The 23,485-nt window shown below is 37.6% G+C and overlaps 1 protein-coding gene across 1 annotated transcript in view; it reads right to left on the bottom strand.

Annotated features, from left to right (window-relative positions):
* LOC129237429 (uncharacterized) overlaps window positions 1–23,485 on the bottom strand; it is a 100,486-nt gene that overhangs the window by 75,784 nt on the left and 1,217 nt on the right. Inside the window, exon 3 of the mRNA XM_054872180.1 lies at window positions 613–773. Coding sequence (XP_054728155.1) covers window positions 613–773 — 161 coding nt within the window. The remainder of the gene's footprint in view (window positions 1–612; window positions 774–23,485) is intronic.

The following is a 23,485-nucleotide window of genomic DNA, read 5'->3' as shown; positions in this document are numbered from 1 at the left end:
TTTTTTTTCTTCATTTTTTCCTAACACTTCTGATTTTTTTCGCCGATTTTCTCACGTATGAAGATGATTAATGCCTTATTGCTTTATTGCTGTAAGTCCATCAGTGACAATCAATTTGATTTTTGTTGTTTATATTGAAGTAGTGCCAAAAATGACTAATGGTTTTTGGTGTGAGCACAAAGTCAAGGTCAATGGCTAAAATAGATTTCATGCTTGTTGAGAAACAAAATTTACACAAAAAAATAAAATAAAATAAAAAATTGTATTTAATAATGAACCAGCTCGCGGTAGTTAACTATGAAGCCACTGTTGATGGTGGTTGCCTTTAATTATTGATTTTTATCTTATTCATTCCTAACTTCTACAACGCTCGTTAGGGTCACAGTTTTTCTAATTATGTTTTAAACATTTTTTCTATTAAATTAATTTGGCCAATTACTTCTAAGATGATTCGTTGTGTTTTTTCTGTTAATATTATATATTTTTTTTGTAATTTTTTTTTGTTTGAATTGCTCACAAAACCTTCGGCTAGCACAGAATTTTTCCTTATATAGCATTAATACTTGAACGAGTAATAATATTATAGTTTTTTCTGTAAATGTGTCTACTTACCAGGCAATTTATCTGCATTGGCCGAGAAGAGTACACACAACCCGGTCTCATAGTTCACTGCACGACAGGCCTCATTCGTTTGACACGCTTCCAAGCAATCGGTTAGCATTAATGTGCCAGGCAGTGAGTTCAATAATTTTCCGGGAGCAGAGAAAACATAGCTGTGAGATAGATAAAAAATAAAAAAATTTAATTAAATAAAAAACATAAAATTAAAGGGCTTTCGCTTAAAATAATTGATTTTTTTGTATAAGAATTAGATGTATTGAAAAAAAAAATTCTAGTTTTAAAAACTATTAGCTTATCAAGGGTAATTTTTTTCCATTATCAAGAGCTTCTTCTGTGTTTGCAATATTTCACTTTGAAACAACTTTTACTTAAATTTAGATATGAATCAAAAATCTAAAATTTAACGTATTGGAATTCGTTCTGCAACTTACTTCTCAAACAAAAAAATAAAAATTAAAAGAGGAAAAGAATAAAATAATATAAAACAAAATAAAACAAATAAAATTAGAATCAAAAAATTAAAAAAAGTATAAAATAATAATAATAATAAATGAATAAAAATTTATAATAATAAATGAATAAATAAAAAATTAAAAGTTATAAATGAATAAAAATAAAAGAATAAAAAATGAATAAAAAATTAAAAATAAAATAATAAGAAATGAATAAAAAATTAAAAATAAAATAATAATAAATGAACAAAAAATTAGAAATAATGAATGAATAAAAAATGAATAAAAAATAAAAAAATAATAAACGAATAAAAAATTAAAAATAATAAATGAATAAAAAATTAAAAATAATAAATGAATAAAAAATTGAAAATAATAAATGAATAAAAAATTGAAAATAATAAATGAATTAAAAATTAAAAATAATAAATGAATAAAAAGTTAAAAAAAAGAAAATTAATAAAAAAATAAAAATTTTAAATGAATAAAAAAATTAAAAATAATAAATAAATAAAAAAATTAAAAATTTTAAATGAATAAAAAAGTAAAAATTAAAAAATTAACACATTTTCTCTCTTTCGTTGGACGAGACAAGAAGATAACACCACAACGACATAGCCCAGTTTTTTGCATTTTTAACAAATAACCTAATAACTGATTATCCAATCTCAATTTAGTTGTATGTATTTCTATCCCTAGAATCGATTAATTACTGTAACCGATTAATACTAAATCTGGTAATAAATTAAAGAATCGATTATTCAAAATTATTTTTGTTCCACTATGAACATTAGAAACGATTTTTAGTAATCGGCTCTTTTTGTACCTTATCTCACTCTCCTGAAGAATGAAGAAACGCTCTGCTAGCTTAACTTAGAAGCACGATAAGAGGGTCTTGCCGCAACTTTTTGTCAGCCAGCAGACAGAGTTCAGCAGACAAATCAAGAAAGAAAGCATACAATGTGTGACAACAGGAAAAGTGGCCAGGAAATTGCGCAAGAAAGATCTGCGAATTGCACAATTTGTCAAGATCGATGCAAGTTTGTGTTGACTAGTTATGCATCTTTTTTATTGTACGGGATGATTTCTGTTAGCAATGGCAACAATTACAATTACGAATGATGGGAACAAACTAATCAAAAGTATTGTTCGAATTAATCGAAAAGGCTCAATATAAGTGAACTCACTCAAAATTTTCGAGTAATGATCATTGAACAGGTATGCGAGCATTCGTTGCTCATTTGCCCGGACGGTTCGAAAATATGCGCACAAAACCGAGAGCTTTAGTATTTACCTCCTATAATTAAACGAATTGTGGTAGGGGATCACTTATGCTTAGGAAATAATGACTGTCTGTGAATTTATGTATGTATGTGTGGGGGTTGGGGCTGATAAAAGTCAAAGACGCGGGTATCAAGCAAATGTTTTATTCGACTCATAACAATTCCGCCGCATGGAAGATTTTTCATTGCAAATACTCGTACGACCATGGTTAGAAAGGTGTTAGGTCCGATTCGGAGATTGTTGTAATTTTTTGTTTAATAGTTCGCTGAAAGGTGTATAAATGTATGAATGTACATAGAAGTGGTATTCAAGGTGTTCGCCACCATAGACACATTTTTCAAACGAGAACTTCTATCTGACATTAGCTGTGTCATCAGAGAAGATTCTAATGCTTGAGCCCTTCAAGTGTTTTGTTGGTTTGTTCTGTTGTGTAAATACCAATTGGAGAAGGATGTGACGTAGTAGGCCTAATTAAGGCCAAGAAGAAGGCCATGATTTATCGGGCATGAAATAAATAGAACTCACTTGTCTGAGAGTGTAATTAACAACTACCTAATTACTTTTCCACATATCTACTAAATTTTAGTACCTTCCCTTCTAATACGTGATCAGCCCCTCCCCGCTGCGTCTGCTGATGAGAAATATACCAACTACACCAATATTTTATCTGTGTAATCTGTCATATTTGTGACTCGCATGATTGTTTCGTGTCATTCACAAAAAGGGCGGTGACGATGAATGCCATTTACTTTTCTCTTTGCTTGGAAAACTAGTTAGCTATGCATATGTATGGACGTGTGCTTCTGTGCTTTGAAGACAGTCATCGTGCAACCTATATATTTTTTGCATGTAACAACTGCTTTGTGTGTGTGTAGGTATTCAAAAATGAGATATCTATGAGTGATGGTGGAACATACTCCTTACTGCTTGTATGAATACTTATCATATGCAGAAAATGTATGGCTATCTACTTACACTAAGCGTCAGTTGAAAGTTTACGGCAAAATGTTTTAGATCAAATTGAACATATTGCGAAAAGTTCGCGGTCTTTTTTATTAATGGTTTTGACAGAGTCAACGCAAGAAGCATAACAAAAGAATGTCAGAGAATTTATGCTTTAATATTTGTGGATTGGATAAAAAAATTAAAGTATAGGCTGGTATATTAAGGCAGACAAGGAAAAGAAAAAGCAAAAACTAAAAAAAGGTGTATCTTTCGTACATTTTCTTCACGTTACAATATTCGACGTTTACGTGATGCCCCAAGTAAACACTTGCTTAGATTATGGGTGCAAAGGTACTGAGCAACAAGTTCGGTGGCAAACAGCCCACGGCCGAGCATCGAGAACAAAAGAAAATATTGAACCCATTGCTACAAGTTTGCACGATAATTCACGTCAGTTCGGGCGTAAGAGAGCGACTGCCTGCTGTACTGGAACTTCCAAATGCAATTTTTGTATTGAGGCAGGGTTGAAGCTACACTTCACCGCTTCAAAATTTAAATCGTACAAGCCCACAAGCCTAACAATTTGCGTTAAAATTTCTGCGAGATATTGGTGGAGCGATTTTGTATGGTAACCATCACGTTTTGGGGTGATGATGCCCATTTTCATTTAAATGAAAGTGTAAATAAGGAAAATTGCCGTAACTGGTCACCTAAAACATCAACATCCACTTCACAGAGGCAAAAGTGACGATTTTATGTGCATCGTCAAATAGTGGAATAATCGGACCAACTTTTTTGAAACTCGTCTAAGGCAAGAAATTACTGTGGACGCTGTCTCTTATCGGCGAATGCTGAACCATTATTTTCTGCCAATAACGGGAGAACATTCATCCTTCAGTACACGCAAATGATTTCATGATGCTATCCCGCACACGACCAGAGTGATCATTGTTATACCCTCGTAATTTCTTCCTTAACAATTTGATAAGCCGTTCCTGGTCGCCTAATCTTATGGATTGTTTTTGCTGGAGTTGCCTCAAACGTGAAGTCTAAGAAACAAATGCAGCGACCATTTAAAAAAAAAATATCGTTCGCGAAATTAATCGCATTCCAACATCAGTTCTCCAGCGAGTGGCACGGAAATATACTTTCGTTATTTAATTTAGCTTCTAAATCCTAATTCTGCCATCGGACATTCAGGGTTGACAGAATAGTTTTAAAACTGACCCAGCATATCTAATGGATTTGTAGTACTATTGACTGTTCCGAACCATATCTAAAGGTTGGGTTCAAGCGGTTGCCTTGTGGGTCACACTCAGGCTCATAGCCCATTGGGATGCCGTGTGGGGAGCTTGTCCCTATATCTTCTAAAACCAGTGTGTACTTTTCAAAAATTTTAGAAATAGCCTAGAATAGTAAATCTCCGTCTGGATAGAACACGACAATGGCACAGAAGGTGCAAGATTGTCTCTTCCTCTTCTTCATCAAGACAACCTCTACAGAAGTCATGTGCTTGCACACATATTCTTTGTGCCTACCTATTAGGCAGTGCCCCGTTATGACTGAAATCAGTGTGCTTAAACTGTGTTTATTTTGGCTTAGCGGAGATTCTGTGTGTTTAGCATTGAGAGACGGCCACAGTTGACGGGCGATTTTGCAGATTTTGCAAAAGCATCATTTGACATCACAATTGCCCAAATTCACTGTGATCTGCAAGTTGCCACAATAGCTGAAGAAATGAAAAGGCATGTCTCGTTACACAATATAAGACTTCAATTGCACACAAACCCCTTAATTACAGAAATTACCACCAATCCCATTTCCTTTAACAGATTGAAGGGAATCACCAACAGATCTCATATGCGTTGAAGCAAAAATTGAGGAATGGTTGCACCACTGAGTGCCTTCCATGCGTGTCTCGTAGAGTATTTTAGTTTTAAGTATAAATCTTGTTAAATGTAATTAAACAGATCGCAATACATAAATAAATGGATAATTAAAAGAGAAAAAAAAACTTTTGCTCGTTCTAAACTTTTTGTCCATATCAGACTACAAACTTCTATTTCGGTCCTCACAGTTCATTATATTGTGACTTCTCTTCATTTCCTTGCTATTTCTTACCGTCACAATTTAAAGACCTGGACATCCTGAGTAAACTGATAACTCACTTCAAATGCGGACACAATTTTTATTTTTATTTATTTCTGCTAGTAAGAGTTTATTTTATACAAATAATTTTTTACTTTCGACATTCTAACTTACATGACTAATATTTACACAACTCTATGAACGCCGGCATTCATTTGTAGACTCTCCAAAAACAATTTTTGTTTTCCTCTCGGAAAGACAAGACAATACTCTTCAATCGTACACGGTTCTATGCTGTTGTTTTCGCACCGTCCCATGAGATGTCGGCATCTGCTAGTTTGCGCAACTTCGACCTTCTCCAAGTGTTTTTTGGTCGACTGCGACCTCTGCTCCCTAGCGGGTTCCAGTCCGGTGCTATTCTCGTGATGCTATCTGGTGGTTTTCTCAATATGTGACCTTTAACCGCCACTTGAATGCCCAAACAAAAGTTCCTTGCATAGAATCGTAGACTTTCAATTATCCTCTACTGTATAATATATTTTTATGTTTATTTTATGTGTTGAACGAAGAAGATTTATGTTGCACTTAAAATTTTCCTATGCTGATTCTTCTTTTTTGAAATAACAAATCACAAATGTGATATGATAGGTGTTGCCCTGTCTCTGTTCTGCATTTCCACGAGTACTGCTGCTGCTGATGCTGGCCTGGTTATGGCAAATTAGTGGCTGACATCAGTTTGGCTGACATTTTGACTGATGATTTGTTGGGTTGTTGCACGATGTTGAGTGTGTGAGCATGTGTGTGTGTGTGTGTGTGTGACAGGTTGTAGAAATCAGAAGCCGAGCACAGTATGAAGTAAGTAATAATATTTACAGCTTGTAGAATAGAGTAGGCGAGAAGGAGAAGGGGGGAAGTTAAAGAGGTGGAAGAAGTAATGCAACTTGTTGCTGTAAAGTGAGTGCTGCTGTCATGTAATTGGATGATTTGAAAGTAATTAAATACTAGCATAGGGGAATGAGACGGCACAGCAGCTGCACTGCGCTGGCGTTGGTACGATTGCCGCCCCAACTACTAGTCGAGTAATTTCATTTTCTGTTCTTATTTTACGTACAACTGTGCTCACAATAATAGCAGCACGATATATTGCAAAGCCTATTGATTTTTTTTTTTAATATTTTATAAAAAATATACTTCTTCTTCCGGTTCTGAAACCCTCGTGGACAAAGAGTATCAAAAATCTCACTCTCTGGGGTTTAAATCATACTCTCTGCTTCCCGAAGCAGGCGTAGCGCGAGTTAACCATGGGCAATACAGCGGGCGATGAACGAAGATTGTATTCCGCAATAGCATGAGAGCAGTGTGGGTAATAGCAGTAATCTAAGATATCTGTTGCATGATCTCTGTGACCATTAGTCAGCATTAGCTCAGAGAGCAAAAACGTTAATTGGAGGCTGATGAGAACCAGCTTTCTTTTTTGTATGTTCTGAGCTTCTTTAACTTATGTGAAGTCGTGATTAGGATAGGCGCTAAGGGCTACACCAGGGCCTTTGGTCATGTGGAAAGGGCGGCTTATGAGCCCCTTGCGGGTCAACTGTGGCGTTACAAGCCCCAGAAGCCGGTTACTTATAAACAAGGCTGTTTGTAGTCAATAAGGAGGACAAGATCTGCCACCAGAATCGAATTAAATAGGCAGGCGTCCTATGTTTCGCAAAATTTTTGCGCCAACGAAACATATACAGTGTATCCTGTCCTAACGGATACCTCCCTTGCGTGGACATTTTTTTTCTATACCAAATCTTATATGTGTCGGAGGAAGTTACCTGCGTTTGAATGGACACCTTGAAATTGGAATTTAAAAAAAGTAGTGCCAAGAAGCAACTAAACATTTGGTAACTCCTAAGCACTCAAGCTAAAAAGCCCATTGCATTTAAAGTTCTGGAAAATAAAAGGGTAGCTTGTGAAGGAGGAAAGAAGATAAGTAAAAGAACGGAAGAGATAGGATAGAAAAGAGACATAAAGATAGCTAGACCTGTGAGAATTTTCCATATTCTTTGTCAAATCTTCAAATATTCTCGCGTTTGAGAGAACGAATGTGACACATTCTCAAGACACCGGAACCCAAATTTGCAGCCTGGCTCTAGTTAAGCGAAAATGCTCAGTGGTATTCGCCTCCTCTGAGCAAGGCAAGCAAATTTGGGTTCTCAATGATTCCAATGGTGGTCACATGAACACCTTACTGGGCAGAACAAATGCTGACTAAGGGTTACTGTCCGCCCGAGGGAGGATTCACTGTAACTCATAGTTTGAAATTGAAAAAAAATTTTAAAATTTAAAAATTAAAATAAAAAAATCTTGAAAAAGTGTTCTTAAAAATTTCTAACTTTTTCTTCAGAATTCATAAAAAATTCTGAGTATGCAGTTTTGTAGTCCATTAAATTTTGATATAAAGCATTGTAAGTTTGAAGTGACTAACAAATCTGGTTAATTTTGAAAATTTTTTTTCCTGCCGATTTTGGGTGTTTTCTGCCATATAAAAAATATCGAGCATGCGTTGCATGGAGAAACTACACAACATCATCACTAAAAACAAAAACTAAAAATGTTTAAAAACCAACGTTTTGTTTTGTTTTAGCTGAAATTAACCAAATTAAAAAAAAAAAATAGAAGTATGTATTACAATTTTCAAACATTTCATTCAGAATTCATACAAAAATTCAGAATTTGACTGAATTAATGAGGGTTGCACTTCGACCTAATGGTCTTTTGTGCCCTAATTCAGAATTTATACAAAAATTTAGAATTTATACGAAAATTTAGAATTCATACTAAAATTCAGAATTTATACAAAAATTTTAGAATTCATACTAAAATTCAGAAATTATACAAAAATTAAGAATTCATACTACAATAAAATACAGAATTTATACAAAAACTTAGAATTCATACTAAAATTCAGAAATTATACAAAAATTTAGAATTCATACTAAAATACAGAATTTATACAAACATTTTAGAATTCATACTAAAATTCAGAATTTGTACAAAAATTTAAAATTCAGAATTTATACAAAAATTTAAAATTCATATTAAAATTCAGAATTTATACAAAAATTTTAGAATTCCTACTAAAATTCAGAATTTGTTTAAAAATTTGAAATTCATACTAAAATTCAGAATTTGTTCAAAAATTTAGAATTCATACTAAAATTCAGAATTTATACAAAAATTCTGGTTACGCATTTGTCGCCCATTCAATTTTTGTATATGCCTGACTAAATTGGCTCAAAATTTGCATTGGTTTTTATAGTTTTGTTTTAATGATGTTGTTTTCCATGTAACGAATGCTCAATTTTTTTTAATAGGAGTATAGCGAAAATGCACAAGACTCCCATCAAACAAAAAAAAAAAAACAAAAAAAAAAATTAAGTAATCTCGAGTTTGAGCTACTTCAAACTTGCGTTTAATACCCCAAAATTCAATGTACCATCCATTGAATACCCAATTTTTTTGAGTTCTGATTAAAAAGTTTGAAATTTTGGTGAACTTTTTTTAATAAAAATTTTTTGTAATTAAATTTTTTTTTTTTAATTTTATAAAAGTTTGAAACTTTAAGTTATTAGGTTTCTGTTCTAGTTGAAACTGTATTAAAAACAAAATTTTTTAAAAATATTTAACCAAAAATTGCTGCTATTATTGTGAACACAAAACTGCTATTATTGTGAACACAAGTTCACTTATCTACATATGCATATATGTGTGTGTGCATACAATATTTCTAATTTTTAAATCCACTATATTCGCATGAATTTGTTTTTGTTTTCGTGCGCAACTTATTTCTCCTGCATTTATTACCCAACTTTTCTTTAATCGGCATGTTGGGCAATCTTAATTGAAAATTTTCGCCTGCCAGCCTGTGCCAAAAATAAATGGAGAAAAAAAACAAGAATGTTGAAAATTGCTGGCATTTTTTGCATTGCTTGCTGTACATCTGTTTGCGCAAATCATTAACTTTTATTGCATAATTTTCACACAGCTCAGATGTCAGTGGCAAAAAGTGTAAAAAACGCGCATACCAGTCTTGCAACATCTCGCGGAACATGGCATGTAACATGATCAGTGTCAGAAAAGGTTATCGAATTGGCAAATCAATATCAATGCCATAAAATCAAAATAACATTTGAAAATTGCTGCGGGGTCAGCGCTAGCGTTGCCGTTTTTTGTTAGTTTTTGCTGTTTTTATTTTTATTTTTATTTGTTCTTTTTTTTATTTCTTTATGTTGCATAAACATCAAAGGCAAGTTTTATTTATGCCTTTGCCTTGGCTGATGATGACTAGCCGCTTGTCGGCCTGCGCCTGCTTGGCACAATCAGCAATGAATATGAATTGTCTGCCTACTTGTGCGCTCTTCTTACACCACCCGCCTGCTTCCAATTTACATCCTCCCCCTGCCACTTACATGAAAGTAGTTGTCCTTAGATTACGCTCTTGTGCTCTTGCCAACCAACATCCACCACCGCCAATGCGCCAATTCGCCTGAGGCCAATGACAAAATGCGCTTTAACTTAATAACAAATTACGTTTGGCTTTCAACGTAGGCATTTGTTGCATTTGCTATGGCCCACAAAACGAAATTGTAGCCAGCCATTTGCCACATTTGCTCGTTGATTGTCTTACTACTGAATGTGGCAACTGTAATGTTTCAACATGAAAACGAAGCAGCAAAAATAAAAATTTTAAAACTAAGCAGAAAAAAAGAAATAGAAAAAAAACAATCACACAAATCGAGATGAAATCAGCACAGCAGCAATAAATACAATAACTGTAATAAAAAAACGCCGATACCGCTATGATTACGCCACGAATTTATTGAATTCACGGCCTATAATTGCGACAACAAGAAAAACAATAAAAGTTGTCTGAAATCTTTGCCACAGATTCTAACAGATCCCACAAGATGCTCGTATCTTTATATGTACTGTGTGTGTGTATGTATGTATGCATGTATGTATATGCGTTTATGTATCGGGTGTTTGTTTTGTTTTGACTGCATGAGAACTATTGAACCACAGTTATCGATGGTTTGACAGCTGAGAAAGGGAAACTGTATTGGCATTTCTGTTCAGTAAGGTTTTTCAAGAGGCTTGGAAACAAACGTTCCGGTATTCGATGCGGCAGAGAAAGAGGAAGGTCCCCTCTGCGTTGGAAATATCAGGTGGAGAAGAACTTGACTTCACTTGGAGTGCCCAACTGGTGCCGGTTAGCACGAGAAAGATACGACTAGTGCGCTTTGTTAAACGCGGCCAAAATCGCGCAAGCGGTTGACGCACCAATCAAGAAGAGCAAGAAGAAGAAGAATTCTGCCAAGCCGCCATGAATCGTTTAACGCCAGAACAACGTTTCCAAATTGTGAAATTTACTTAAAATTTCTTCATGAAGTTCATAGAGCACTGGCGGAGGGCATTTCTGGCGAAGTTCATTTCTTTCGAAATGAAGAAGGAGTTGGCATTACGGTGATTGGCGAGAGCCATGCTTACTGGCTTTTTGTTTCCAAAAATTAATCAACTAAACATCGACGACATTTGGCTCCAACAAGACGGCGCAACTTGCCGCTTAACAATCGATTTATTGCAATATCCAATCCAGCATTGACGCCAGATTTATTGGAAAAAGTAGTCGAAAATTGGGCCGATCGAATGGTCCCTATAACTTGTATCTGTGGCAAACTCCACCAAAATAAATGCCATGAAATTATCCACCAGATTGTAATAACAATATGTCTTCCAACAATATATATGTTTTGTCTTGTTATTTTCAAGCCTTTTTTGTCTTATTATATTCATGCTCTTAAAAAATCACCCGATATATATGCGCGATCGGACACAGTTGCAAACGTGGCACCGCGCAATAATCGCACATTGATTGCTACAATCAAAGGAGTAGTAAATACAATTACAAAAACAATAAAAATTCCTCCAATAACAATAATTCGTTCTAACTCTTTTGTGTTTTTTTTCTTTTTCTTGTCTTTGCAGGTGAGTTATTGCATTTTTTCGCGTACTGGGTCTCTTCTGGTCATTCCTCTAAAGTGTTGGCAGCTTTAAGGTAGTGACATATGCACGCGCTCCTATTTACTGCTACAACAACATGCCACATAACTAAGCAACATACTAAAAATGCCGTTTGAAAGTGGTGGTCACCTCACGTACCGTTCTAGCGGTCGCTGCCCACTGCTCACTGCGATTACCACGACGCTCCGTGATGCAGCGAAAATCACTCGTGCGCACACAACACATACACACATATATATATATATATATAGCAACACTGTCATTATGGTTGCTGCTGCTTGTCAGTGGCATACTGTTGCTGCTTGTAGGCTGGTGTTGCCAATATTCTAATGGCTTTTTGCCATGTATTTCTTAAGCGTGGCCCTCCGTTAGGGGCTCGGTCATTTGCATTCGTCATTTCAGTTTTATTTGGTAAAAGATAGTGAAAGTGCTGTATGTAGTTTTTATAGCCCACACTAATTGCGGCTATTGGCATTCGAAGAGTTTTAGGTTTTAGTGGCGTAAGCAACAAATGGTCCCATATGCAGCTAAGTGCGACGAAATATTATTGGTGTTTATGTAGCGTAACTCACAGTAACCGCAGAACTGTTCCTATGAAATACTCAGTTTATGGTGTGTTAGAACAACGACGCCGATTCACGCATATTTAGGCTGTGCTTTTCCAAAGGTGTGGATTTGGTCATTTGCCCGATGGTTGTATTAAGTTCCCTTAGGTGAAATACAAAAACGTTAAAAGCTACTCGGTGCGATATCATCACAGAAATGTTAAGCGGTTTTAGTAGCGCAACTACTACCTATGCAAAGGGTTAAGGAAAGTTTCTTTTAATTAGTCGCAAAAAGAAACTCAATACAACTCAGTAAAATCGTTTCATTAACTGCGGAGGTATCGCAAGATAAAAAAAATTAATTGGTAAAAAGCCGCCAGTTCTGGTGCTATGTACAAATTCCTCATCCAGCACTCAAGACCACAACACATCGAATTGGTAGATTTGCAATCTATTTACGGGTGCTCGAGCTCAGCAAAAACAATGATTTGTAATTGCGATAGTCTACACAAGCAAGGTGGAAAGTCTATTATTAAGATTATTACCATAGAAAATGATTGCGGTGACGTTCTCATTGTTGAGAATTCGAATAAGTTAATGTTTACTCTGTTTAAACTCACTTAAACTTTTTGTTTATCATTTAATTCGCCGTGCAGATCGCTGCATCTCGCAAAGGGCTTATGAAATAATAAACTTAGAGCGCGCACTGCATTCATATGACAAGCATAACGAATGCGTCAACACGCTGCATCAACAAGCTGTTCCAATACAGAGCCCCTCCACGAGGCACAAAGCTCACTGCATTTATGCGAAGGTGTGATGTGGTACGACTCCTCCACTCTCCTTGAGCTAATCCCTTAAGATTTTTATTAAATTAAAAAATTAAAAAAAAGGAGCATGAGAAGAAAAATTACTAATGACACTGAATTAAAATTGACCATTTTCACCTCTTCTCTCAACGAGTGAATATCCCAATTTATGAGTGTCTCATCACAAGTTTCTAAGGGGCATGAACGATCTCCGGATTAGGTGAGTTGGTGCGTACAAAAATTCTGAGTAATGAAATCTGAATGAGTGAAACAAGGTGAGCGCTATCTCGTAAGTACTTAAGAGGAAATATTTATGTCCGTACAAGGTGGCGCAAAATTAATCACCGCATTGGAAGATTTATAATTTTTGCAAATGACGTCGAACGTAAATCATATTTGACACTTGTAAACTAGACAGCTGCATCTTACAAATAGACGAAGTGGACAAAGCTCCAGATTTGCCAAAAACACTGCTATTCGGACAGCGACGGGTTGCTTCCTGATGTCTCCTCTTCAACACCTTCACGACGACACACAGTAAAGGAGCACAATAACTACTCAGCAAACAGTTTCTGCTTGGGTGCTACCGCAGGTTTCACCCTTGCATACACCTGCTTCAGCCAGAGCCGCTTCCCAGCCACGTCAGGAGACACCACCTCAATTATGCCGACGAGATCCAGGACAAAACGAACAGAAATCTACTGTACCAGACAGACAATAAACGATATTCATCGGCAAACCATCACCACCTTCTTAAGCTCCCGACCACCGAATGCCGTACTCGTAGTCCAACCACCACCTACAGCAGATGAACGGCTCCAGTTTCTCCATGAGACCCGCTTAACGCTGGCACAATTACGTTCTGTTAGGTTAAACTCCTACTTGTCCGGAATTGACCCCTACATACCAAACATATCTCCGGCATGTGAAGGCACTCCGCACGACACTAACCACCTTTCCACATGCCCCTCTAAATCCACCCATCTAACACCCCTCTCCCTCTGGACCCAACCTTTCGAAACAGGGCTTAGTATTACCTAGTATTGCACTACACTGACAGGGCTTAATATTGCTGCTACAACAACAACAAACCAGTTGCAACTCCAGCCCAACGAACAGATAAGCGATGGAGCGCGCCAAGGTCAAAATAAAGATTTCCATCACTCAAAATCATTTTTTTATTTAGTATAAATGTTATTTAAAAACAAATTGGATGATAAATGAGAGCGTTTTCTTCTGAGCTTGCAATGAGCCTGCCAATCAGGTAGTAACACTGTGCTAGGATTTCCAACTTTTTTTTTTTGCAAACGTTTTATAGGTGACCCCACTTAAATGACCTTTCTAAAATCAATGGCGGCTCTCGTTGTGCCAGATTGTGTCCAATTTTCGAGATGAATTTGCTTAAATATTTTATTTCTGTATATTTTGAAGAAGCGGCAAAAGTTGAAAACTTGTTTAAAGAAATTTACTGACCCTCAGAATGTAATTTTTCCGGTATTCGATTTTTGTATTGATTGATAATGTATTTTTTAGTTCATGTATCAACCCTCGTTAAACCTCTTTATTTTAAGCGCAAGCTCATTGATGTGGCCATCAATATCATTCAAGAACGATGAGCCGAAGTATTTAAACCTAGTAGCCGTGCCGCGCGGGACAGTGACAAAGAAGATGTCTGATAGACCCTTCCTCTTCCTCATTCTTGCAGCTTCTGCAATAATCGAATTGACGTACGTTCAGTCTTTGAGCATGTTGACCTAGGAGACGGTGGCCTGTGATCAAAACAACTAATATGGATACCTTTTTTCTTGGCCGATTAAGTAGCACCTTTGACCGCCTGAGCGCCCATTTTGGCCAAATTCTTTTTGTGGCGTTACATGTCAGACTGCCAATCTATCTTTTGTCGGCTGAAGTGAATTGTACTACTTGTACTCAGCAGTTTTTAGGTTGAGAGAGGTATGCCTACAATCTCCATACTAAAAGGGATACGAGTGGTAGTGCTCTCTTACGCTAATTTGTATGTCACTGTGCCCAGTCACCCATATCGAACGGATGCGGAAATACCCTCCATCTCGTTAAGAGATGTCCGGCATTTGCGAACAATGATGAAATTAGTGACAACCCCACCAATAGATTTAATGGACGCTCAGCAATCGGAGTAAATAGGCATCTCTAAACATCACATTTGTGCTTGTTCATTGTGCTATTTCATTAATGGCTGGGATTTCATCCTCAAATACGCTACAAAGATTACGAAGACGAGCCGAAATGCTTACTTTTGGCTTCATAGCGTAGACGCCAAAGCTGAGTAGTAAAGTTCTCTCTCAACGAACAAAACTAAGATTATAGGGCTCTCTTCACGCCCGTCCTAACGTATGACGCAGAAGGGTGGACGATGACAACATCCGATGAAGCGACGCTTGGAGTGTTTGAGAGAAAGATTCTGCGCAAGATTTTTGGACCTTTGCACGTTGACAGCGGCGAATATCGCAGGCGATGGAACGATGAGACATAGAGCAGCGTGAGACTTACGACGACATAGACATAGCGCAGCGAATAAAGATCCAGCGGCTACGTTGGCTGGGTCATGTCGTCCGAATGGATACAAACTCTCCGGCTCTGAAAGTATTCGATGCGGTACCAGCTGGTGGTAGCAGAAGAAGGGAAGACCTCCACTGCGTTAGAAGGATCTGGTGGGGAAGGACTTCGCTACAATTGGTGTGCCCAATTGGTGCTAGTTAGTACGAGAAAAAAACGAATGACGCGCTTTGTTAAATTGGGCCAAAATCGCGGTTACCGCGCTAATTAAGAAGAAGAAGAAAGCAGTTTTTCCGACCAGTTTTCCCGACCATGTTAACTCTTTCACGTCTAGCTGGCATTGATCCAGCCTTATTGTAATCCAATTTAACATACAAAAGCTCAAATTATTAATTGCCAATTGACAATAAATCTCTCCCAGATTCTCCATGCGACCTTGTGAAGTCTACTTAATGAGAAGAGCAAAGCGTCTGTACAGTGAAAAAACGAACCGCCATGCATATGAAGCGACATTGAAATCAAACAGAGAAAAATCAAAACCACGAATTTTCAATGAAATTATGTTGTAGTAATCAATTTCTTTTGAAAATGATTCTCTTTATGAAAGCAAAACCCCGAAAGTGTGTTTTTTGATTTTTAGTGGGTGAGGAAGGGTTCAAAATGTCTCCGCACTTACAGCGACCGTCGTCTACTGCGTTGAGTGGTGTGCCCAGTGAACCAATCCCTCTTTTTTTTCTGGGGAGACTCACGTCCGGGACTACTTTCGACATTACTTCGGTAAGGCCCAGAACGGCATCCATTAAGTAGGCAGCTTCCTTAGGCTCGTCTTTTTCTGTCTATCTGTTCCCCGTTTGTGTCTATTGACCACAATTAGTTCTTGCGTGGCGAGCCCTCTCTTTTTGGCGTATGGAGCTTTCAAAAGGAACATCGGAAGAATGCGATATCAGATTTGTCAGTATCGGGACTGATATAGGGTCGATATAGCCGTGAGTCAGGTGTTCGTGAGTGTCGTACGTCAGTCAAACAGTTAGTGCCTCCTTTGCAGTCGCTGTTCTCGACTTATGGGCAGAGCGTGTGGAGAAGCTCGGTAGGTTGAGGAAGAACGCAGACGTCCAACAAAAAAAAAAAAAGGAAAAGGAAGCCGTGTCTATAGTAAAGCATAGGTTATTGTTGTTGGCTGCGGCAACCACCTTTGAGTTGCGTTTTGTTTCTAAAGCAGTAAGGAGCTAAAAGCTGCCTCCTTTCAGCTCTCAAACACTTAACTAAATGGTGCAATTTCAAGCTTAAATCGCTCAGCTAATAGGACTGTTTGACTGTCTTCATCTGATAAGAAAAGCTTTAGGTGACTTAATTTAAGTCAAAAATGAATTAAATTTTTTTGTGACAATTTTTTTTCAGCAGATTTTATTATTCTGTTTCGAGAGCAACCAACTTCGAAATGCTGCAGCGGCTAAGGAGATGCTTCGAATCGTTAATTTGTTTTAAAGATCTTCATTAATTTTGTTAATTGCAAAGTGCGAAGTGAATTCCAAATATAAAAAATCTGAAAGAATTCAGTCGAGATGATCAGCTAGGCTGTCATCACTAAACACTTTATTAAATTTCAAAAAATATTATTCCCGCAGCTAATTGAAAAATTGCTGCTTCTCCGATCTAAATTCGAGCACCTGCTCTTTAGAATTTTCCCAACCTTTCATAATTGCTTTTAAATATGGCAAAACCAGCAATGAACAGCTGTTCAGCTACAGAGAATCCATGAGAAAATAATTGATTGGTTATTTATTAACTCAATTAAATTTGCGCTTGTAATGTTGCAATAAAAATTCTTAAAAATGTTTGCTGATGGCTGCGCATATCTCCCGGCAAGCATAAATAAACGCATCTTTATTTAGTATGCATGTATGTATGTATGTATGCATGTGTATACATATGTATGTACGTATGCATGCAAGTTCATCAATGCGTTCGCTTGTAAGCATGCAGAAAATGCCGAACGACAAGCGCTTGCAGAAAGTATGACCGCTGATCTGATCCATTGCTAATGTTTATGACATGCGGAGCATTCATAGCAAGCCGCAGCCCACAAATGCCGCAACAAAAACAACAACATCAGCAAGAACAGTAATACGTAATAACAGCACGTTAAGATATTTATGTAAAAATATTTTGTAATATGTTGCTATTATTATGTATGATGCCCTCCCCTGGTCGGCCCCTCATTTGCACAACACACAATGGCACTTGGAACAATTGCAGCAAATAACCGTAGCGACGACAAACAACAGCTTCCGGCTATGCGTTGCTGCATCATTGGCAACATGGCAATAACAGCAATTGTTACAATTGCCATTTGCTGTTGGCTGTTGGCCATTGGCTGTCGCCTGCCGCTCGTTCGTCGCTTAAGCTATTGCAGCCTTGGCGTTGTGGCAGGCGTAGTGACAGTTGTCGCTGCACTACCTTGACTCTAATGAAAAATGTCCTACCTTAACTTGAGCTGCAATTTCAAAATTGTTGGCGATTTTTTTTCTCCATTCCCCTCCCCGCCGACACTCGTTTGCTATGATTTTGTTGGCTACCAGTCATGCGCAGACAATTCGATGCGCTCCCCAGCACACCCTCAGCAATGTGATTTAGCCAACTTCAATGGTGCATGAGTTGCTTTGTTCCCTGCATTGGCAAAAATACTTCGACTGGCTGTGGCGGAGGAGCTCACCAAAGGCTGGGATAACGAACTGCATGAACTGAATGAACGTTCCCTTTTGAGTCATTCGTGCGGCTCTAAATGTATGTGTGCCATTTGTTTGTGGTTTTTGTTGTGCCGGCAATTTATTGAATTGCGCTTTCTAATGTAATTGTTGTTGTTGTTGTTATTATTGCTTGCAGTGCTCGTTTTATTGCGATTCGTAGCCAGTCACTTTTATAATGCGAACGAAATTCCTCCCGACTTGTCGCGGTAATTGTTTATGTTCGTTGCAGATATCTTAAATTTCCTTTTTAAGTTATTCAATTGCCACTGCAACTACAACAATTGCTGCTCGATTTGGCTAAGCACTTTGCGGTCACCGGCACGTCGCTCCTTCTTGATGCCAAGCACCAAGCACCAAGCTGCGATTCTAAGTATTGTATGCGTTGACCGTTTTTGGTCTTATTGAATGTATTTATATAAATTTTTTTCGATTTTTTGTTTGCACTGCAGGATTTTTCACGCCTTTTTGGCCGACACGCAATGAGGTGTTACGGACATGTGTACGTATAAATATGTGAAAAAAAACTTAGCACTGGGATTGATAAATGTGTGTGGAAATGTGTTAAATATATGATTGCCTGCGTGACAGGTGGCTTTGGGAAATGCCAAGTAGCAAAAGGTGGGAAAATTTATGAGCTGCCGGAAGCAAAAAAAAAAAAAAATAGAATGAAAAAAAAGTCAAATGTGATGCTGTTTGGAAAAAATCGTATATAATATAGCTTTTATAGCACCAGTTTTCGGAGTAATACAAAAGTACGTACAAATGACTGTGTGTATTCCACAAAAATTCTACTAATATTCTAAACGTTAACGCAAAAGTTTGCCTACTTAGATACTTGGATGTTATGTTTGATAGTTAAGTTGGACTTGCGTGAAATTCTGCGCATAGACGGACCATGAACTGGAAAAAGTTACCGGTCTTTTGAGATATATTTCTTGTGTTTATAAAGAGTGATATGATTGGAAATTGGAGATTTTTCCAATAGGTAAACGTGACCGATGTCGCGTGACTACTGTTAAACTAAATAATTATTATAATTTGTTTCAGTATTCATTGAGATTTCATCATGGAAATGCTTATGCCTCAACAACGTTTACAAATCGTATGATTGTTGTACGAAAATCGACGCTTAGTGAAAAGTGCTCATAGCGCGCTCAGGTCAACTTATGGTGTACATAACCGCCCTACCGAACGAACTAATTGGTAAAATTGAAAATAATTTTACACTATTGGATGATACTCGACCGACCAGACCACGAACAGCCCGAAGTGAAGAGAATATTGAGGCTGGAATTGAGAGTTTTGCTGAAGACCCAGAAGAATCGATTCGGCGCCGATCTCAACAACTTGGCCTATCTTATGGCACTACTTGGGCGATTTTACGCAAAGATTTTGGTTAGAAAACGTATAAATATAGCTAGTCCAAGATTTGCAGCCAGCAAACCTTCTAAATCGTTTTAATTTCAGTTGTTGGGCTCTTGAAAAACTCGCCATGGATCCGCATTTTGAGACCCTGATTTTGCTCAGTGATAAGGCCCATTTTTAGCTTAATATTATTATTATTAGTGTTATTACTGTTATGAGGCGATTTAGCGCTGTTGTATATCCTCCTCTGATAAAATATGTTTATCCAAGTGTTTGTACCGCTCAGTTATTAAATTTTCAATATTCACCACGCGACATTAACTGTCACTAGCACTAGACATCATTCCAGTCTTTGCTCGAACTGAACCGCCGTATCCGAACGAGTTGGCGCGACAGTACCATTCGGTAGTGCCGAGGTGCGAAACACCGGGCATGAACCAATAAATGATAGTAGTTTTTTTCAAAAAGCGGTCGTCCTTCGGCAAACCTTCAAGTATATTTTTGCCTTGGAAAGACTGCTCATAACCACGCATCCGCTGTAGGTATCTCCATTTGTGGAAAAATATCAAGACGCACGTCACAAATATGAGGACATCTATACATATACCCTATGATCAGAAGGTATCGGGAATGTTTAAATAAAACAAAACAGAGTTAAATTTTTGGCAAATTTATTTTATCTCCTTCCAAATGTGGCCCGTCTGAAGCAACACTCATCTACTAACGTTTAATCCAGTCCTCCATGCACCCAGGTAAACCGACGAAGGGATGGCCTTCAGCTCCTTCCGGCCATTTGCGACGTACAGAATCTCGCAAACGCTTCAAACGGATAAATAATAGCATTTATTGACTGTCTGGTGCGATGGAAGGTACTCATGGCTACTACGCGCCAATAGAATTTTTCAAATATTTCAACCTGATCTAAAGGATACCAGTAATAATATTTTTCGAAATATCTCGATCCGAGTCAATGTTTTTGCACACTTATTTGGTATTACCTAGGCAGTATAATTAAAAAAAAAAATGAGCCGTATCGGATCAAAAATAGTAGTTTTAGAATTATTTCGCTGGCAGCGCCACCTGGAGTGTAAAAACTCCAGAATGAAAAACAGTATGTTGCCCACTCAAAATACTTCTCAATCAGCGGAGTTTAGTTTAGAATTATTTTGACTACGCGGTTTAAAGCTCTTTTAATAAAAAGCAGAGGTCCTCTGTTGGGAGGGAGACATTAATATTGCTTCTGGTAAACTCCTGTAAGGAGGAACTTAAACGTCTGGAGCGTGCAGAAAACATTTCCCTTATCCGGGTTCCTGGCCACAGGAATATATAGGGAAAGGAAACTGCCGTTGAGCTTTCCAGCAAGGGGTCTATAGAACCGACTTCAGTTGTCCCCTACGCAGACATTGGTGTACCTTGGCCGTCGTTAAAGGGAAACTACACAATTTCTTTTTAGAAAAGGCGCAAGACAGGAAGTCTGTCTCATCGTGTGCTATTTCGAAAACATTATTGCCTCAATACGATATAAACAGAACAGACTTAAGGTGATGGGAGTCCCCGCCATTCAATTTCCAAAGTCATTGCGGTGTTCACCGGTCACTGGGTGATCGGAACTCATGCGGAGAAGCTTGGAATTCCGTACAACCTCTATTGCAGAAGCTGTGTTGAACGTGCAGATTAATAGGTTGTTGAGCAGTTTCTTTGCTAGCGTCCGGCTCTGGCGGCTAAGCGCCTGAGATTCCTTAGCGTGCCCTTTGGGGATGGCTTGAAGAAATTCTCCAGCCTAGATCCCTTTTCTCTCTTCCACTACATCAATAGCACTGGATGGCTGTAGACGGTCTTCTGTTCCCTAAATTTTTTCGCAAGAAGTGGTCCACATTATGGTATTAAAACGGCAAATAAGAGTTACTTGTAGTGTACCTGTGGTACTCTTGCCCTCTCACCTACCTACCTATGCATGTTGAGCTTCTCCATTTTCTTATTTCCTCTAAGATTTAGTTTGTTTGTAAAAAGTTTTTATTTTATACTTCCATTTGTGATTTAAAGCTCCATCCTTGCATCACATCAACGTCATACATTTCACAGATCTTTCTGGCTGTCAATGTGATTTCAATGGTTGAATTGTTAGGAGATTGTAATTATTCTTTAATATTTCTGCTCCTTCATTTGAGCGCACTGCTATTTTCCAAAAAAGGACAAGAGCTTAGCAAGAATTTTATGCTTCAAAAAAAAGTCAGCTAACTTGTCATCTGTACTACCATAAAGAGTCGATAATTGTGGCATTCCTGGCGAAGGGGCAATCAAAAAGTGTCAAATATAAGTCACCAGTCATTAAATGAGTTTGTTTGCCTGTTTCTAAAAAAAGTGAAAAAACAAAAAAATAAAAACGATCGGTGGAAGGAAGCAAGAAACTGCTTACATAATGGGTCCTATTATGCGAAGATTATTAGAAGATTACAACACAATTATTAGCTTCTATGTAATATGAATACAAAACTTGATCTCTGCAATGTTTCGCTGACGGCAAATATACTCTAGAAGATGAATACAGTGTTTTAATCAGCAGAGTGCCAACTAGTCCTGTTTTGTTTTGCAAGAAACACAAACTACCCAGAGGTTTGGGATTCGAAACAGGAAGTGAGAAAACTGAACGTATTTGGCTCTTATATGTCACAAGTTAATTAAAAGTTATGTCCGATCTTCAGGCTGGTAAACCTACTGTGTAGGCGCTCTAAGCCACACCCCATGGTGCATTTGGTATTTAACAAATCAGTTCGAAAACTTTGAAAGATATGGCTACGCTAACTTAGACAAGATGCGCTCACAAGTATTTGGATGAGCTGTAAGAACAGCTTTTCCCCTGACGTGCTCCTTCTTATACTTAAATCATCCTGGCGACTCTATTTGTTATTTTCAACGAAAAATCTCTTCCTCGAAAAGCTGGTGCTTCAGAAACCTAAAGCGCGTTCTTCGGACAGCTAAAGATACGTGAAATGTTGACTAAACTGCACCGCTTTCTCATCTCAATAGCTCCTAAAGAAGCTGTGTGAAGCTCCAACCGTGTGCCATGAGTTCTTCCGTATGTTCTCTTTTGAAAACTTCATAAAATTGCATCTTCTTCGTTCATCGTGTGCCGGCGCAAGTACTTCTGATGCTCCTCTCGCGGTGTCTAGGTGAATCTTCCTGCTCTTAACAACAATCCTAGCCTCTCCTTCGCTAGGAAACCTTAGGCAAAAGTGTTGCAAGTTTATGTTTGATCCATCAAACCCTGAACACCATTACGTTTCGAGGCCGAGTACGAGTACAGATTTATGTGATAAAGTTAAAGAAGCTTTAGACAAGTCGAGGTCATACTGTGTTGGACACAAGATGGGTAGAATCGATTTTAAAAAATATGCACATAGTTTATAGGAGCAGTGGTGTCTAGTAGTTTGAGTTCCTTGCTCATAGTCTTGGCTCGAATAGTAGAGAAGCTTCCAAGCCCAAACTGGATAACTCGAGAAGCTTCGTAAATACTTCTGATACGGAAATAAATTATAAAAAATCGCAGCCATATTGAATTAAAGTGAGAAGGTCAACAGCCGAATTTGAAAACTCTAAACTCGCTTTGAACGACGAGATTTCGAGATTGAAAACCTCTTAACTTTTGCAATTCCAAAATCAACTCAGAAGAATGAGTCGCAAATCTCACAAACTTATTCTGGTATCCAGCTGTTTTATAATCTTCAGCGTATTATCGATACCCTTAAAATGTTTTTAGATTTTCTCAAAATTCATACAGCCTTGGGATTTATTGCAGCTATCGAATCATCAAATGATAGGAAAAATTTGTCTTTTAGCGGCCCCTCGTAGAAAATTCTGCCATGCACACAGTTTCTCATAAGCTCAACTTCTCAGGTTCTAACATACATTATTTCAAAGCTGTGCCAAATCAAATGTAAATGAGAATTTCAGTTCTTAGTTTAAAATTGGTGTTATATTCCGGCCCTTTATTTCTCAGCTTTCAGACCTCTTACCCCTATTCCCAT

The sequence above is a fragment of the Anastrepha obliqua genome, chromosome 1, assembly GCF_027943255.1.
Source record: "Anastrepha obliqua isolate idAnaObli1 chromosome 1, idAnaObli1_1.0, whole genome shotgun sequence".
Lineage (NCBI taxonomy): Eukaryota > Metazoa > Arthropoda > Insecta > Diptera > Tephritidae > Anastrepha > Anastrepha obliqua.
Note: the sequence above shows the minus strand (reverse complement) of the source record. Positions and strands in the feature narration are given on the sequence as shown.